The 19,434-nt window shown below is 37.9% G+C and overlaps 3 protein-coding genes across 4 annotated transcripts in view; 2 read left to right on the plus strand and 1 right to left on the minus strand.

Moving 5' to 3' along the window:
- The window catches only part of CstF50 (cleavage stimulation factor subunit 1 Cst50), a 69,152-nt gene extending 50,817 nt beyond the window's left edge, over positions 1-18,335 (minus strand). Inside the window, exons 1-2 of the mRNA XM_067149331.2 lie at positions 18,152-18,335; positions 17,563-17,753 (exon numbers count right to left, since the gene is read on the minus strand). Coding sequence (XP_067005432.2) covers positions 17,563-17,753; positions 18,152-18,237 — 277 coding nt within the window. The 5' untranslated portion in view covers positions 18,238-18,335. The remainder of the gene's footprint in view (positions 1-17,562; positions 17,754-18,151) is intronic.
- LOC137501189 (uncharacterized) lies at positions 1,834-3,931 on the plus strand. Its single transcript, XM_068228051.1, has 4 exons — positions 1,834-1,945; positions 2,046-2,177; positions 3,504-3,582; positions 3,898-3,931. The coding sequence occupies exons 1-4, from the start codon at positions 1,876-1,878 to the stop codon at positions 3,929-3,931; spliced, it is 315 nt and encodes a 104-aa protein (XP_068084152.1). The 5' UTR covers positions 1,834-1,875.
- A 247-nt stretch (positions 18,336-18,582) lies between the features above and the next one.
- Positions 18,583-19,434, plus strand: part of LOC136876475 (transmembrane protein 203) — a 36,253-nt gene continuing 35,401 nt past the window's right edge. Inside the window, exon 1 of one of the 2 annotated variants that reach the window (XM_067150466.2) lies at positions 18,583-18,866. In XM_067150466.2, the coding sequence (XP_067006567.1) occupies positions 18,729-18,866 (138 nt within the window). In that variant the 5' untranslated portion in view covers positions 18,583-18,728. The remainder of the gene's footprint in view (positions 18,867-19,434) is intronic. The other variant, XM_067150468.2, reaches the window with a different exon arrangement.

Here is a 19,434-nt window from a genome sequence, read left to right on the forward strand (position 1 = left end):
CCAACGTACATACAACATATGAACCTTCATGAAGATGACCTTCATGAGATGTCCCTAAAAAACAGTGGAATGTCATGTTAAAATCAACGTACATACATAAAATAATTAACCCTTTTTAGGAATTTTTAGAATTGCACAATTTTTAAGGACCATTAATTTTAAGTCATCCCCATGAAGGTTCATAGCTCAGTGTGCGCTGATAGGTTGTGCGAACATTACTGCATTAAGCACCAAACATCTTGCCACAGAAAAACGCTTTTATCTTCCAATTTAATGCAAATTAAATTAAGCCTCATTGCTTGTTTTCTGCACAGCATATATCCATTTATTTCTAAAGCCTGAATTTACAGATAGCGATAGAAAATAAGTAAATTATTGATCTTTATATTGTTTTAAAGCCCTATCACCACTATGGAAAATATTATATGCCATACACCTCGAGTAACCATTCTAGTTTCAAGAAAATTCTGTATCTCTTTGATAAGAGGATTGATATGTATAGTCCCGGGCGTGTAAGGACGTACCCTAAGGGTGCAATCTTACCCTTTCTCCCCTGTAATATTAAGGTATTGATTTATAGGTACTTTTCTTGCTGTTGGGTCTTTTTCAGTGTCGGTAACCATACAGTTTAGGGATCCTACTTGCCGATACAACGTCTTACTGTTACCGTTAATCTGGCACGTTGGCAACGTTCAGTCACTGTTCTAGCGTGAATTGCGTGTTGCCACCGCATTGCCTTGAAAGTCACTAGCGATACATTTGCGAGAATATTTAAAGCATATTTTCTTTTTCTGTGTGATTGTAAATCTATTTGGCTAATACCAGGTAAGTAGAATTGTGGCATGTTCGGATAATGCATTTAATAACATAGTTTGTGTGAAATGATGAGCACATCATTTTATTAACAACGTTCCTATTTCGTCCCATACTTATACGAACAGAATACGATTGGGATGTCTAAGAAGGAAGAAAAATCTGCAAAAACTCCTCCGAAAAGGAAACCAAGGTTACGTCCTTTACAAGCATCAGGTCAAGAAATGCTTGTACATTGCTACGAGCAATTGAAACAGGAAGACGACGAAGAAGGTATCAGTCGTAGTGATACGAAGCTAATGGCAAGAGTTGCATTATTAAATGGGGTAAGTGTTCGTTTTTATCTTGTTTCTATGATAAGTTTCTGGCATAATGACAATCAGTTGAAATGGAGCAGTATTTCATTCTGAACCTAACCTAACCTAACCTGATCATGTAGGCCTAGGCCTATACCATGTCTTGTGTCGACTTCGATACGGTTTGTAGACTTAACCTTTGTGTATTCATGTTGACTTACGGTATATGTGTATGTAATATATTTCTGTGTGTGTATTCTTACAGTGTAGTTTCGGTTTAGTCCGAAAAGTAATAGGAAATTTCAAGAAGGGAGTTGAATTTTCTACACCAGGTAAACGCCGAAAGCGTGAACATCCAGTGACCGGCATAGACAGTTTTTCTAAGGAAGCGATAGCAAGGTTTATTTATGATAAATTACATAAAGGTAAGGTGACTTCATAAGGAATCTATTGCAACATTATTTATAGAAATTGGCACGCAGGTGAGATAAGCTCCCAGAAATGTTTTGTGCATGTATTGTCATACAGCTCTTTTGAGTCCCTTGTAACTCTCTTTTTTCTTCCCACAGGAGAAGTCGTAACTGTAAGAAAGGTTTTCGACCACATGGAAGTAAATTATGACACTTATTTGTACAAGGGCTCCGAAACATCATTAAGAAGAATTTTGAAGGCCATGGGGTTTGTGTGGAGTAAAGGTGATCCCTATGCGTATGTTAGAGAAAATGAAGACATTTGTTTTAAGAGATCCTGTTTTCTGAGGGAATACATGCGTAATAAGGACAGTGAGAAACCAAAACCTGTTGTTTTCTTGGATGAGACTTGGATTTTTATGAATGGTGAATATATATGTTATATATTACATTTTATATAAAAAAATCTTGGAATAATTTATCTTCATCAGGTGTCTTTGGTTTCAATTGTGCATTTGTCTTTCAGGGTCACCCACATACTCCTGGAATAAACCACACAAATCTGGACATGATGTTCAAGGAGTAATTCGTCGACCTGTGTCTGAGGGAGGAAGACTGGTTATTGTTCATGCTGGAACGAAAGATGGCTTTGTACCTGGTATGTTCTTACTTTATTTTACTTCATTTTATTGTAGTGAGGTGATCTCTCTTTACATAGTTATGAGGGTATTTAGGGTTTGTAGTACGGATGTAGGGGGGGGGGGGGGGGGCACATAAATCTCTGATAAGACCCCAACTTAAGTACAGTTCCTGTGTATGAGACCCTCACTGGGATTACTTGGTTTGAGAATTGGAAAAGTTCAAAAGACAGAAGCACGATTTGTTGTGGGTGATTTCTGACAAAAGAGTAGCGTTACAAAAATTTTGTCGGGTTTGGGCTGGGAAGACTTGGGTGAAAGGAGACAAGTTGCTGGACTAAGTGGTATATTCCGAGCTGTCGGTGGATACGTGGTGTGGAATGACATTGGTAGACGAATACGTTTCAGTGGTATTTTAAAAGTAGGTAAGATCACAGTACAGTGATAAAGTTCATGAAAAGTGGGGCAAATATTTGGTTTTTTTTAAGAAGGGAGTTAGGGATTGGAGTAATTTACCAAGGGAGATGTTCAATAAATTTCCAAATTCTTTGCAATTATTGAAGAAAATACTAGGCCTATCCCTGAAACTACATCTTCCACCTGGGCGACTGTTCTAAGTGCAGATCAGTGGTGACTGATTGATTGAAATTGACTGGCACTAGATCAGAAGTGGCATTATAACTTACCGCTCATTGAGCTCTGTACGTGGTTTTTGATTTTGACTTCTCCACTGTTAAGGGATCTCTTGGTTATTAAAAAGACTTGCAGGTATTCACTTTAGGCCAATGATTAACTTTAGAGAGGTACTTCAATCAAAACTTACTCAGTGTATTTTCATATAATATTACTGGATATTTGTATCAGTAAATTACTTGTATTGTAGGCCTATTTATTATGTTTATTCTGCATTCGACAATCTCCACCTGAATCAGTGCTTGATACCTGACTGTTAAACACCTTCCAAGCCTCTTATTTCTTACTGCCTGATATAGGTTCAGTGTTCGCAGCAATTACATTTGTTCTAAGGTATTGAAATGGGTGTTTATACTTATATCTTTAATGCAAGTGATCGTGGACTTCTAATCCAGATATAGGCCTACTAATGGAGATACATTCATGAGAGATGTTACGATAAAGTAGTGTAAGTAGTAATTCATTGACTTCATCATCAGGTGACTTTGCTACATAGTAGTTGGTTTCACTTAAAATCAGACAGCTTTTTGTATCATTCAACAGAAATCACATTTTTTATTAATAGGCCTATCCTTGAAGAGGTGTGATCTCATTTTTAGGGAATATTTTTTTTAGAAGAAATAACTTCATACTAAAACTTAAAATTCTTACAGGTGCTGATTTGATATTTGCTACAAACTTGAAGAGAAATCAGGATTACCATGGTGCTATGAACAGCGAGAAATTTCAGATGTGGGCGAAGACGCAATTAATCGTAGGATTAAGAAATATAGGACCCTGTGTTATTGTAATGGATAATGCACCATATCACTGTAAGCTTGTTGAGCATCAACCAACAACGAAATGGAGGAAGGATCAATTAGTGGTAATTATACTTAATTGAATATTTCCTTCTACTGAATGATGTTTAATGATGTTACAGAAATTAATTTTTATTTTTCCTTTAATTTACAGTCATGGTTAAGGCAGAATGGAGTTTTTCCACCAGAAAATGCTACAAAAGATGAGCTGCAAAGGTTGTGTAATATGAATCGAAGTCACTTAAAGAGGTACAGAAGCACGTAAACATAAGTTTAGATAATGTTGTTTACACTCGTGTATTTGACTTTCATGTATGCATAACAATATTTCTCTGTTTCTTTAAAACCAGGTACATTGTTGACGAGATGCTGCACAGTGAAGGCCATACTGTCTTACGACTTCCTCCATACCACTCATTTTTCAATGCCATCGAATTTGTATGGTCTGTGGCAAAACAGTATTATAACAAAACAGTGGCTTCAAGACCTGGTCACGGATTGGACAGAGCTACAGCTGTGTGGAAAGAATCTCTTGATCAGGTAGGCCAAGTGGAAATGTTATTTATTGGATATAGGCAAGTGGAGTTTATAATATACTTGTCAGGTTGTGATACTTCAATATATCTTACAGGTGACAGCAGAGATGTGGAGAAATGAAGTGAAACACACTGAGAAGAAGATTGTCGAGTTCTACAATAATGAGGTGAGAGGTCTTCCTGAAGTGGAGGAACTAGTCATTCATCATGGAAGCAGTGAATCAGAGGAGGAAGATGAAGATGAAGAAGAAGAAGAAGAAAGAAGAGAAGCCGAGGAGTTAGCTGTACCATCGTAAGAGCCATTCCATGAGATTAAGAATGTTATAACTTTGCTGGGAAATAATACATTTCTGATTGCCCCGTCCTTTCTGATATAACGAAGTTACATTTCAAAATTGTGGAAATTGTGTATCTACAAGTTACAGGGCGGTATAGATGTGCAGGTGGGGATCAGTGTCCAATCGGAGTGGAATTATCTAGAACTGCTGTGGCGCAATGTGAGGAGGAGCGGGCGAGGGAGGGAGAGAGAGAGGGAGATAGCACTCTGTCACCAATACACGATGTAAACATTGTACGCCTGTTAAAATACTGACATAACTCAAATTTTATGGTTTTCCACAGTTCTCTGAAAGTCACAACTCACATATACTGTATATATATAGAGAGAATTACATATAAAAATACCTGTGTCCACAATAAGTAGCCCATTAAATATAAATATATATAAATATAATATAAATCAATTTGCTTTACGTCGCACCAACACAGATAGGTCTTATGGCAACAAAGAGGATAGAGATAGGAACGGGCTAGAAGTGGGAAGGAAGCGGCCGTGGTCTTAATTAAGGTACAGCACAAGCATGTGTCTGGTGTGAAAATGGGAAACCACCGAAAACCATTTTAACGGCTGCCGACGGTAGGATTTGAACCCACCATTCCCCGAATGCAAGCTCATAGCTACGCAACCCTAAACGCACGGCCAGCTAACTCGGTCATCTTTGAAAATGTCTTTTTCTATCAGCAGAGGCTTTTTTAAAATCGTCATATTTTGTATAGGCTACAGGAGATGTACAGTAGCCCACTGGTTTTCTGATTAAACATCATTTATTTAAGCTATTGCATCAGTCTACTTACATACTCACTGTCCACGTACATCAGTAACCTCGTGATTCGATTATTGAAGTATTGTGCAATGATGCGACATACAAACTAAGAGAATACCGAGTGGTTCTTCCAAATATAAAACAGACAATTTTGAGTGGTCATGAGCATGACTCATAGTCATAGGGTAGGCTAAATAATAATGTTATTGGCTTTATGCCCCACTATCAACTTTTAGGGTTTTTTTGAGACGTCGAGGTGCTGGAATTTAGTCCTGCAGGAGCTCTTTTATGTGTCAGTAAATCTACTGACATGAGGCTGAGCACCTTCAAATACCACCGCATTGAGCTCGGCCCTGCCAAGTTGGGTTCAGAAGGCCAGCGCCTCGACCGTCTGAGCCACTCAGCCAGGTGTGGAGGCTAGAGAGCTGAGTTTAAGTAATTGTCGAACGTCAACTAGTTATAAAGGTACTGATTGATTAAACTAATACAGTAATTAGAATAACCTAATTGACTACTTACTTACAACCTAGGTACTTTGGAATTGTGTTCTATCTTTTTAACACTGCAAATAAATCCATGTATTGTTTAAAACTCCCTGTAAGAAGAGGACAGTGAATGCGAATAGGTATTATTTTCAAATGAGCTGAGCTCGAGAGTCCATTATAGCATACGATTTTTTCAGTGTACCATGACTCTGTATGTATTGCTTCAGAGGAAGTTCGGCTCCCCGCCAATGTCCAGTGTACCGATAATGAACCGTGTGTGTGTTGTGTCTCACTGATCCATGACTGCGTACGATTCTTTCAGTGTCCCATGATTCACTGTGGCTCGCTGCAGCGAAAACTCGACTCCCCGCCAGTGTCCAGTGTGCCTATAAGGAGCTGTGTGTGTCGTGTGGCTCACTGAGCCGTGATTGTGCATGATTTATGTGCCGTGAGCTTGCCGTTCCTGTGAATCGATTCACTCGGACACTTGAATGAATCGATACACTGCTTCGAATCATGCACTCAGTAGCCTACACTAGTAGAGGTACATAGTACATTACCATGATAGCATTGCAAAGTAATTCGTCTTTACCATAATAATAATAATAATAATAATAATAATAATAATAATAATAATAATAATAATAATCGTATGGCCTCAGCTACCATGTGCAGACATTTCAAGTTGACGCCATCTGGCTGTCTGCTCATCAATTTTGACGTTCCGTTATACTCTAGGCCCACTAGATGGCAGACCGAGTAAACCGAAACTCTCTTGGGCGTCTGTGGCTGAGATTTAATTAATTTTGTCGGGTAAACACCAAATGTGTCACCAGAGATCTTTTACATGCCGACATCGTACGACATGAAGTGTCGAATGGACTTTTTTCTGCCCTTCAAAAATCCGACTACCTCTGCCGGGTTTGAACCCGCTATCTTGGGATTCGGAGGCCGTCACTCTACCACTGATCCACAGAGGCAGCTGTCTTTACCATGAAATACATCGTCGTCGTACATGACTGAATTACTATCAATATATCTTAGAGAAACTGTAATGTACATGAAACCGAAATTGAGTTTAATTTCCGCGATATATTCTTCCTATATAAAGGAGACCATGTAGCTTATCCACCTTCATTTCAGCCACATAAATATTCAGCAAAAATTGCAAAATCACATTAAAGGACAAATACAATTTTTTAAGTAGAAATAGTCTGGAACATAGATTAGTGAGGTTGGACATCCTGCCCGTCATCTTTCAGGAGTCGCTGTTGAACATACTGTACTTGTCAAAACTAGTAAGTTTCTATTTTACACAATAATAGTGAAATGTTGATGAAGACGACATACACCCATTCCCCGTGCCAGAGAAATTAACCAACGGTGGTTCAAATTCCCCACCCTGTCGAGAATCAAACCCACACCCTGTGACCAAAGGCCAGCACGCTAACCATTTAGCCATGGGGCCAGACAATAATAGTGAAAAAGCATGTTCACTGCAGCTATTGTTGACTGGATATTTCTTCTCTTTAAAGAACAGTGAGTACCACGAATTAATATCCTGTTTTGTTGATTCCTGTAAACTTTGTATGTACGGTTTTGGTTCGCCAGTTCCTAGCGTATCTACTGAATGAAAACTTTGTAGACCAATGGATTCAGTTTTATGTTTATTGCCTTCAGTCGTCACGACAGTTTTTTCAATGACAACAGTCGCTCAATTACAAATCCTGTCGAACCTAACCTAACCCTGCGACAATCAGTGGTTTTCGATGGATCACTACCTATTACATGTTATAAACCTCATTTTAGGTCCGTATTGAAAATTTAACAGTTCAACAATGATAAAGGTGTTTTAATTTATTCCACCTATTCAATACTTATATATTTATATTTATATATTTATATATTTATATAAGTATTGAATAGGTGGAATAAATTAAAACACCTTTATCATTGTTGGATCACTACCTAACCGGTCATTATAATTTGTTTTCGGTGGATCACAACCAAACCTGTCCCTATCAGTGGTTTTCGGAAGAATACAGTGGTTTTGTCACAAGTCAATACAGGCTCTTGAATCAATGTGTGAAAATGGGAAAGAGTAGAAAACCCTCTTCAGGAATGCCAATCTCTAAGTCCATAGTCTTTTTGGCGTTGTCACACAGCTGAAATTGACTTTAGAAGTAATTGTAAAAAGTCGTATATAGGCTCTACAGATACATAGTACATTACCAATTCCATCTCGATTGCTATGATACGCACACTGCATAGCGGTTTCGCTCTATAGATAAATCATATTATAGTGAAAAAAATTTGTTAAAAAAAAAAAAAAAAATCTGTCTGGCATGAAGGTCCAGAAGGAAAATACTTTCATTGGAATTCTTATTTATGTGCTCACCACCCTACTAGGTTTAAATAAACCTTATAAATACTTTGTAAGACCCATTCTCGAATATGGATCTGCATGTTGGTTTAATAAATTCCCTAGAGAAAGTTCAAAGAAGAGCGATGCGTTTCGTAACTGGGAATAGAAGGAATACCATTAATTGGGAAAGTCTTGAATCTAGAAGAACTAGAGCTCACCTGTGTGGTCTTTATAAGAGCTATACGGGAAGGGCTGCTTGGAGTTGTATTAGGAATAGGTTAGAACCTCCCTCATACCTATCGAGAAATTATCATAAGCATAAAATTAGGGCCAGAAACCAGCATACGGATGTGGGCAAGTTTTCCTTCGTCAACAGGACCATAAGGGATTGGAATAAATTACCTGCGGCAGTCTTTGATAGATTCCCTTCTGGTATCAAGTCATTTAAGAAGACCATTTGTGTAAAATGAAAAGTAAAAGTTGTAAATTACGGGCACTGAATTTGTGATTTTCTGCTTGGTTTTGATTGTGAAACTGGGAGGCTTTTTCTTGTGGTATTCTCTTTCCAGGGAAGTGCTTGCTGTACTCATGTTTTTGTAATTGTTGTTGTTCTTGGTTAATTAACAATGTTTTTAACTTTATTTTATCATCACTTGTAACGTTAAGCTAGTAGTAAGCTCAATCTGTAGTTTTGTAAGCCACAGTGGCAAGTATTGGAAATAATTAAATTGTGTATGAAACTGTACATGATGCTGGATTTAGAATGACTAGTAGTATTTCTTGTAATATTTTTTTCCATGGAATTCCTTTTTGTACTTGAATTGTTGTAGTTGTTGGGTAGTATGATTTAACTTTATTATCACTTGTAGTGTTAAGCTAGTAGTAAGTTCAATCTATAGTATTGTAATTTGTAGTGTTAAGTACTGGAAATACTTAAGTTGTGTGTGAATATGTATATAATGACACTGGATTTAGAAAGTTAAATTAGTAGTATTTCTTGCTTGTTGTAATGTTGTTGTTGTTGTAGGGTAATTACGGTTTAACTTCAATTTATTATCACTTATAATGTTAAGCTAGTAGTAAGGTCAACCTATAATATTGTAAGCCAAATTGTTAAGCACTGTAAATACTTAAGTTGTGTGTGAATTTGTATGTGATGTTGCTCGATTTAGAATATTAAACTAGCAGTAATTCTTGTTATATTTTCCTTCCATATATCTGCTTCTTGTACTCTTGTTGTTTGTTTGTTTGTTTGTTGTAGTTGGGTAATTATGTTAACTTTATTATCACATTACTGTAAGTGACCGTTGCCACCGGGGTATTTCCCATTTGCAATTTAATAATAATAATAATAATAATAATAATAATAATAATAATAATAATGAGTGACAGGGGTTTAACGTAATTTGGAAGGAATGTTTTGTGTATGATAAATGAGTACCAGTTAACTATTGGGGGCAAAGGCGGTCATGCGTTGAGCTAACCACTCCACCCCACCCCATCCCACCAAGTGCCAACGTCATGGATAGTGGAAGCCTTCACCTTCCCTCCTTCCAATGGCTTTCATGGTTTGTACGGAGATGACTTTGCTTTTTGCTTTTTAAATATTAGTATTCATGTTTATTATGTTTGTTTATTCATACCCCTGCTTTGTAATTCAGTGACCATGGAATGGCTCTAAATGTTGTAAATTATATTTATATTTACTTGTATTTATTTCCTTTTTCCTTATTGCACACGTTTGTTGTTGTTATTATTATTACTACTACATATCGCTTAACATGTAAATAAACTAATATTTAATGCAGTAAATAATGCTTATCTCTTCGGATTCATTTCTTCGTTGCATATTCGTTTTGCTATGACAACATGACTTCTTTATGATATAAATAAATATAAAATAAAAGTATTTCTTCCCAAACATATTTGTTATACGTGCACCAATCAGAGAACCAACTAGGGAAGTACCTCTTACTAAGGTGCATAATGTTTTTGCATACATGTATAATTGAAGAATTGAAGATCCATATAGGCTCCGTGCATATAGCACTGAGCTGCTGCGTGTGGATACTACGTGAACTACTTAGAGTCATCTTCATCAACAGCTCGCCATAAGAAGTTGGAATGTGTGTGACGTTTACATGCATTTATTCAATCATTTTCCAGTGCTGTCTTCAGATGATAATTTTTTAATGTCACAACGTTACGAGAGAATGATGTGCTTGTTCTTGGCTGCATTAATAGATACAGTAATACAGAGCTTTCATTCACGACCTCACGAAATGGATTTGAAAATACGGTGGATGTTAGCAGTAAATCGCAGGAAGTGATTCCGGATTTGTACATTTACAGTATTTAATACACAGTTACTCCTAACACAATGCAAAGGTTAACAATTACAAACAAATTATTGAAGAAGTTGGATGTCAACACCAACATCTACAAGACTATGCAGAAGACGGTGGTCATTGCCACGACTGGAACTGTACGGAAATTTATGGATTCAAATTCTACGTAGAACTGTAGTTTACATTAAGGTTTATTCAGCTTTGATTTCCTAAAATCTGTACAATTGCTTGAATATCATTACCACGAAAGTGTGCAAAATAATAATAATAATAATAATAATAATAATAATAATAATAATAATAATAATAATAATAATAATAATAATAATAATAATAATAATAATAATAACATACCGTACTACAGATCACAATGTGAAATTTTATAGTATTCTGTCACAACCTCACGAAATGGATTTAAAAAGGCAGTGGACAAATATACTGTAATTATAGAAATTGGCCTCCATTACACAATATCAATAGCTCAGAGAAATACCGCATTTTACATAAGTAAAGTTCTGTTTTCGCCTCAAGGTGGTGCAACTCTTTTCAAGCAACCCCTAATGAACATGAGCTGCATGTACCCTCATGTCAATCTTAAATTTCTGTCTGTATCGGAAATCAAACCCGGGCCCCTGACGAAGAAAACTGGTAGCGCTAACCGTTATATTACAGAGGTGGTCGCGATCATATTATAAATACAGACACAATCATTTATTGGCAACGTTAAGATATTCTGATATTTTCAACTGGTCCAACATCAAACCTGTGCCTTTTTATCGGAAAAAGTTCCTCTATAAGCTCTTCTCCTTGTTGTATTTCTCTTTCCGCGCTTTTTAGATGAGAGGTGCAGACAATTCACAGGGTTCATCGGTACACAAGGTGACATGTTCTGAGTAAACTGTATAAATAACAGCAGAAATATGCTTGCATTTCATGGATATATTTTTATTATTTTACCAAAGCCTCCCTCTCAACTTTAACCTACGCTAACATGATATCGTATTAGAGATGGGGCAAATATATTTTTCTGAAGATAGCATTATTGAATGTGTACATGAAAATTAGTCTCGTTATCACCACAAATAATACATAAAATACTATGTTGCCTCTATCGTGAAATGGTACTCTCTCTAGTGAACCAACGTTTTTCTCTTATCATATTTGCAGTTATTCGCTCTATTGCCATTTCCCCCGAACAGTTTTTCTTGTAAATTTAATACATGACCACTTTCTTGAAGTCTGGAATAATTTGGCCTATTGTTGTTGCATAAAACACTCTGAAATCCCACTGTTATTATTTAGTCGGCCATAGCAACACGCTGTGGAACGACAGAGATATGTGCGCGGTGATCGCATTAACTTACAATATTCGCCACTCACAGCGTAGCGGTGCATTTTTCCTGGCAGCGCACGGAGCCTATACAGGTAAGTGGGTCGCCCATGTGGTAGGCCTATTACGCGTCATAAGAAACTGAGTGAACTGGCTGTGCAGTTTGATCACATTGCTGTGAGCTTGGTTTCAGGAGATGTATTCGAACCCCACAGTTGGCAGGTCTGAAGTTTTTTTTTTGCCCGTCATTTTCATTTCAGGCTAGTGCTGTGTCTGTACGCTTATTTACATTTTAAATCCTAGCCCTCTTTCCTATCCAATTCTTGCATCACAACCTGTCTTCATGTGATTTAAGCCAAATATATGTAAAAATCTGGTAATGTTGTTCGACTCATAGTGCTCCTGTACATTGGTTTCCATTATGTTGAAAGCTTGAGATACACCAACTTGTAAGCTGAAAATATGTTTAAAATGCCAAATGCCGAAAACCGTAAAAGTTCTTAGTGGGATGTAAAGCTGTTAGCATTATTATTAAAAGGAAGGGCATATGTCTTATGTGGTAAGTCCTTGAACTTGCAGAAATCGCAATGAATTATACAATCTATATTCCCTCCCCCCTTCCTTTAAGAATGTAGTTATAGTAATGCATACATCAGAATAAAGGCAGGAAATGTTTTAACATTAATTTAAGCGAGTGAAGGAGAGAATGTATGACTAGCTCAGGTTGGCGATTCGAGTTCGGCGGTATTTGAAAGTGCTCAAATACTCCAGCCTCATGTCTAGATCTACTGGTACATAAAGAACTCTTGCGGGACAAAATACCGGCACCTCGGTGTATGTGAAAACGATAGAAGTAGATAGTAGAACTACTATTCAATTCTGCAGTGAGATTGAAAGCTGACCTAATTTCCGTTCATGTAGCTTGGCACATTAGTATTCCTATATGTTTCCTGATAACCGTGAAGATATAGCCAGCCTGCAGGCTGAAAATATGCCCAATCTCTCTCCTTTGGCTACTGGTTACCGGTATTGAAGAGAGAAGGAAATGTTCGCGCAAAAGAAAGGGAAGTCATTGGACTTTCGAAAATCACACTGCAAAGACTTATTAAACAAATTGCATCGTTTAACACGCCCCTCTTTTCAAGAATATGGTTATAGTACACCTACTGCATATCAAAATAAAGACAGATATATGTAACATTAATTTGAGTGAGAAAGGGTGTTTATTTCCTTAATTTCTCATTGAGTGTGGAAACCGACTTAATTATGAATATCTTGATTTATTTCATCTTAACTTTTATCATTTACTAGGGTAGGGAAACATTTATTATCGGTGTTTACATTTAGGTTAGTTTGTTATGGTTATTTCTGGTGATTTTAATATGTAACCAGGCAGGTTGGCAGCAGTGATCAGCCATTACAAAAAAGAGAAAAGAAGAGCATCGGGCGGCGATATTTACTTTCTGGGATATTTCGTTATGTGGCGATTACTATATATCACAGTGAACTGAATGAAATAATGCACTTAGGTGGGTAAGGTTACGCTTCACCGGCAATCCTGTGAGTGCGTTATCTGTTTTTTTTTTTTTTTTTTTTGCTAGCGGCTTTACGTCGCACCGACACAGATAGGTCTTATGGCGACGATGGGATAGGAAAGGCCTAGGAGTTGGAAGGAAGCGGCCGTGGCCTTAATTAAGGTACAGCCCCAGCATTTGCCTGGTGTGAAAATGGGAAACCACGGAAAACCATCTTCAGGGCTGCCGATAGTGGGATTCGAACCTACTATCTCCCGGATGCAAGCTCACAGCCGCGCGCCTCTACGCGCACGGCCAACTCGCCCGGTGCGTTATCTGTCACACTCTGGCTGTGATGTCTCATACTGCTTTCAACTGGCCATTCCAACGCTGAAGGTTACCCGCCATAAAAGTTGAAAAGACATATAGTATATACCTAAGTGTCTGGGTGTAGTTGTTGGATATTTTAGAGTACAGATATATATACATCTTTTGTATTAGTTCCTCTGAAGACAGTAAAATCCCAGGGTAACATAAAATTAATTCACCACATACTTTTGGAATTGAGGCATATAGTATGTCCCAGGAGTACCTCATAAGAACTTGTAGATGCAATGAATGTCAATGCAGTTGTGCAATCATCCAAGCCTGATTTACTATGCCAGTACCTAAATTTATGTTGTGTATGAGCACGACAGCTGGTCCCGCAGTGTAGAGGTAGTGTGCCTGCCTCTTACCCGGAGGCCCCAGGTTCAATTCCTGGCCAGGTCAGGGATTTTTACCTGCATCTGAGGGCTGGTTCGAGGTCCACTCAGCCAATGTGATTACAACTGAAGAGCTATCTGACAGTGAGATAGCGGCCCCGGTCTAGAAAGCCAAGAATAACAGCCGAGATCCGCTGTGCTGACCACACGACACCTCATAATCTGTAGGCCTTTGGGCTGAGCAGCGGTCGCTTGGTAGGCCAGGGCCATTTGTGGCTATTGTACCGCAGGGTTTGGTTTTATGAGCATGACAACAGTCTTCTTTTTAAGCTGAGTAAAACTCTACTAATAGGGGTGCAAAAGAGAGGTCAGGAATCCCATGGCGCAGCTTGCACATCACAGTGCACTACACAAGGCTGCCTACTTAGGAACTTAGGTCTGACTAGTATCTGGTTTGTGACAAGACCATTGGCCTGGATTAGTTAGGTCCAGCCAGTGACGGAATCACTGGTCTGGATTAGTTAGGTCTGGCTAGTGAAAAAGCTATTGGTATCGATTAGGGTTAGGTCCACCTTGGGACAAAAACCATCTGTCTGATTTGGTTAGGTCCAGTTAGTGACAAAACCAATGGGCTGGGAGATAAGCAGGTGGGTGCTGGGGGGGCATTAGCTCCAGGTTAATCCTGAGACAGCAGCACATTCTAAATTGGACAGTTGACAAAACTTGTAATGAAGTACCCCTTGGGAGATCAGTGAATTGTATGTTTAACACAGGATGAAACTTGAATTAATGAGCACAGACTTACTTGCATTGCGATGTGAATGATTAAAAAAATTCCTAGTAGGCCATGTTAATGTTCACGCCACATGCTAAGTTATGAGACTTTCATATGTTTACTTCGAGGATACAGCACAGGCCATGACACTTTCAAACTTCGCGATTACATTATTTTCACAGAATGTAGCAGCCACATGAATAGACATGAGGCAAGCTCTATAGGAGACAATAGCAAACTGCTCTTCATATACAGTTAACATCTGGATTATGAAAAGACTTCACTGTGCATATCTTGTGGTGAAAACCATGAATGGAAAGTCGTGTTATGATATGTCTTTGATCTTGATTTTCTTTGGTCCAGTTTCTCACCAACATGGCATCTGAGGTATAGAAGTCGATTTCTTTTTTCTTTTCTTCCCTTCTGCGTAGGAGTTCACTGTAAGCTCCAGTAGATGGCAGATGGAGCCTCATTCTGAGGTCCTGAATGTAAAAAGTTTCTTTGGCCAATTGTGAAAATAGAAGAACATGGTCTCAGTTTGCCATGTAAAGTACCTGATAGTGACGCTGATGCATCTAGAACTATTCTAAATTTGTGGAGACAGGTTAAAAACCTTGGTATGAATTTAATTAGAACCAAAAAGAAATTAGTTGTATGCAGAGCTAAATTAAAGCAGATTGCAAATAATGTCAATATGTCAAGTGAAGACAGTCTTAAGTTCCTTAGCAAGAAACAAAAATAACTGTGGACACAATGCTCAAGAAATGTAGCACCAGCCCAAAAGGTATGAGCTATTCTAATGAATTTATCATTAGTTCAGTCCGTGGACCGCTATGTGTAACGACTGTCATTTGTTTTCTTGCTCGTGGACTTCTTGGAAAGCAGGTTCCGCGGTAGTGCTCAGTGCTGCCAACCTCTCCACTTAGGAACTATGCTTCAAATTGTTTCCCGCTATTGCCGTCCGTGAAGCGGCCTTAGGCCCCTAGTTTCGTATATGGTTAGGATAGGATCTAGACAAGACGATTGGTCTGGACGGTTAGGAATCTTGCCGTAGACAAGACGATTGGTCTGGACGGTTAGGATTGTTGCCGTGGACAAGACAATTGGTCTGGACGGTTAGGATTCTTGCCGTGGACAAAACCATTGGTCTGGACAGCTGTTAGAAGCCGCGAAGAGCTTTTATTGTGCTGCGGTTGGTAACGGATTATCATCAACATACTTGACGCGAGGGAGGTCATGTGCCACTTTACACTGGCCAATAAGAATACAAGTAGCTACTTCAGAAATGAACATGGCATATAATAATCTTAATTAGGTTATAAAAGTAAATGTACTTCTTGGGGCGGGCTGGTGGGTTGGTGGACATCACAAAGAACACATCTCTCCTCTAAGACGCTGTCCACGTAAGATTTCACTAATTCCACTCACTTGTAACATTACAAATTACGCCGGTCTACGGGCTAAACTAATGCTATGAATTTATATAAGATAGTTTGCTTTTGAAAATCAAATCCCCTAAGGTTTACAGACATTATTTGAAGCATGAGTTACTTCCTCTCCCTACCGAAGCTCATTTGAGACGACTCAACTGCAATTATGGTATTAATGGAAATGCCGTGAATGCAATTAAAGATTTTTATTTAAATAAGCAAGATGAAAACAAGCGTCTAGGTATAGTGATTTTTGATGAAGTGAAATTGATAGAAGACACTAGATTTAATACAACTAAACTGACAGCTGACGGATTTGTTGATTTAGGAGATGAAACTCCCTATGACAAAAAGAATGTCCTTGCCAATCATGCGCTTGTATTCATGTTTGTCCCTTTGTTGCACAGCTGGATCTAGCCCATAGCAATGTATGCTAGCAAGAATGCAACTCCTGGAGAACTATTGTCAAAAATAATAATTCAGGTCATAATTCAATTGGAACAAGCTGGGGTGAAAGTAATTGGTTTTACGTGTGATGGAAGTCAGTGTAACAAATCTGTACAAAGGAAATAAGGAAATAGCTGCTATCGTCCAAATCAGCAAAATCATCCCAGAGGTTCTCCAAGGTGACGGGCAACTAAAGCTTTTGAGGGTGAGTTAAAACTTTTTGTTTACATCTTAGATAATGTAAAATGCATAATAGTTTCAACTATATCTCAATACTTTGTAAGTCATTTCAAAATTACTGACGTTCAAATCTTTTCAGAGGATAACATTAAGCCATTAAATTAGTGTGTTTACCAGCTTCCTCTATTCAAATATTCCTGGTCTGTACACACATGGCACATGAAAGGGAATAATTCAAAGGTCATTCTGGCAATTGGAAGTGTTAGAGAATTTATTTCGTGTACGTTTTGTATAGTGCCGCGCCTGCTTATTGTATTAACGCGAGCAACGCTGCTCACCCACAAGGTCAGTTCACCCCTAGCTACACTAGCGCAGTCTGCCACCACCACCTATTAACTATTAACTCACTTCCTCTTACAATATGCTATGAACTAAGGATAGACTTGCAGACTTAAGTTAAAAATACCAAGTTATAAAAAGCATTAGCAGTATATAACTCTGCCTATCCACCTAACTCACTACTGAAGAAACATCTAATATCAACGCAAACATGGCAACATAAATTACTTCTTGATACTCGTTAAGGCTCTATGGAAGTACAACCATACTGATGAGTGACTGTGATAATACTATGCAGGAGAAATATGACAGTAACAACCATAACCTTTGCATTAAGATATAATAAAGAACCAAACCTAAGCCAGGTCCCAGCAAGTTTTCCTGTACAACTGGAGCAGGAGTGGGCTTCTGCTGGCGGTCCGGTTCATGTTGCAATCCTGCTAAAACCACATGCAATAGGCGGTCTGATGGAGGACATGGCGGATCAGCTTGAGCTATAGCTGACAACCCAACGGCAAGACTTTGATGCCCATCATAAAACAGCTGGCTGAAAGTAAAATATAGTTATTTTAGTTGCATTAGTCATTAATGCTTTAATTAAATTAGTATAAAATACTAACAAAAGCATACTTTGAGAACCATCTTTCCCCAATGATTATTTTGGGGAGAACACAAAATTAATTTCTCTTTACAAATTCTTATTTTTTTTAAAAACCCACAGAAATATCAGAAGAAGACTGCCACACAACTGCAAGTAGGTAAAATAGAAACAAATTACTGAATCAGAACTTCATGTCACTGATTCGTTTACATACCAACGTTGACGTGTAAAATTATGTAAACAAATGTACTTACACAGCCTACTAAAGTTGACGAGTGCAATTATACAAACAAATTTAAAGGTTACGTATGGACATGCAATCTGAATGCTTAGAGTTCACTTACCTTATCATGAGCCGATACAGTAACTCTCTGGCTTTTATTACGTTTTTAGGATCCACAGTTTCATTATTTGCCGGAGGGTTACTCATGTCGCCGTAAATTTTTTTCAGTCAAATCAATGGTAACAAAAAAATAAACAACGAACAATGTTTACTAACTCCCATCCAACTTCAGCGCGTTTGATGAAATTGTCGATTTCAAGTTCGATCTTATAAATCGATCAGAAAAACTCACTGCATGTTGCAATTCTCTCTCAGTGAAAATCTTGAAATGTTTGACATTTTCTTCTTTCAACAGCCTTTCTGTACTGTAAGTGTTAAAACAGAGATTGAAAATTGCTATTAATTCTTAATACACTGTTAAATTGATTTAAATTAAGCATTAACATGACACAAAATTCGCTTGAAATTTCTTGGACATTCGGCAACGTCGGTTACGATCCTTCGGTATCGTTCGAGGTCGATGCTTTGATCGGAATTTAATTTCATCATTATTTTTTTTGTTGGTCATAACCTATAAGTTTGTTTACCTATATGTTTCACTGTTATAAACATTATTTTCATCCACGTCGTGTGTCCTAATGGCACAGTCGGAACCAAACGTTAGAACACAAGAGAAGTTGAAAAACAAAGGCGAACATGTCATGAGGAAACGAGCTCCCCATAAATTGCCTCGCAGACACAATGATGTGTATGTTACAAGAAAGTCCAGTTATCAGGTACAGTAAAAGGATCTATAATTGTTTATGATACTTTTCTTTCGATTTCTTATCATGACTTTGACATTTTGATGAGCTAAATAAAGTCGTTACTTCTATCTGTTTGTTATAATGACCTTTTATTGACTTGTGTTTTTATCTCTCTATTCTTATCGTTTTCACCATAAGTGTTCCTTGTACTGCAACAGTTCTGACAACATTTTTCAGCAAGTCAGGAGACAGGATGAACCTGAATTCACTCTTGCACTCAGTCAGAGGCATACTGTTTTAATATGGTACCATAGCAACAAAGACATTGGTACGTCATGCTAGAAACTAATCAATGACAAATGGACATTAAATAGCGGTTCTGCGCTTGTGAGCCTTAGATAAAATTGTACCAAGAGCACTTTCCACCTCCACTTTTTAGTGGTATACTTGGAATTATGTAAGGTTGCCATTGATGCTTTCACGGCCCGTACTAATAGACATGATGCTGTATAGGTGTTTGGGCTTATGCCGTGTCAAGAAAATAAGGTGAAATTCTTTACGTTTCACAGTGAACTGTGCTCTCTACGAGAAAAGCTTT

The sequence above is a fragment of the Anabrus simplex genome, chromosome 6 (genome assembly GCF_040414725.1).
Source record: "Anabrus simplex isolate iqAnaSimp1 chromosome 6, ASM4041472v1, whole genome shotgun sequence".
Classification (NCBI taxonomy): domain Eukaryota; kingdom Metazoa; phylum Arthropoda; class Insecta; order Orthoptera; family Tettigoniidae; genus Anabrus; species Anabrus simplex.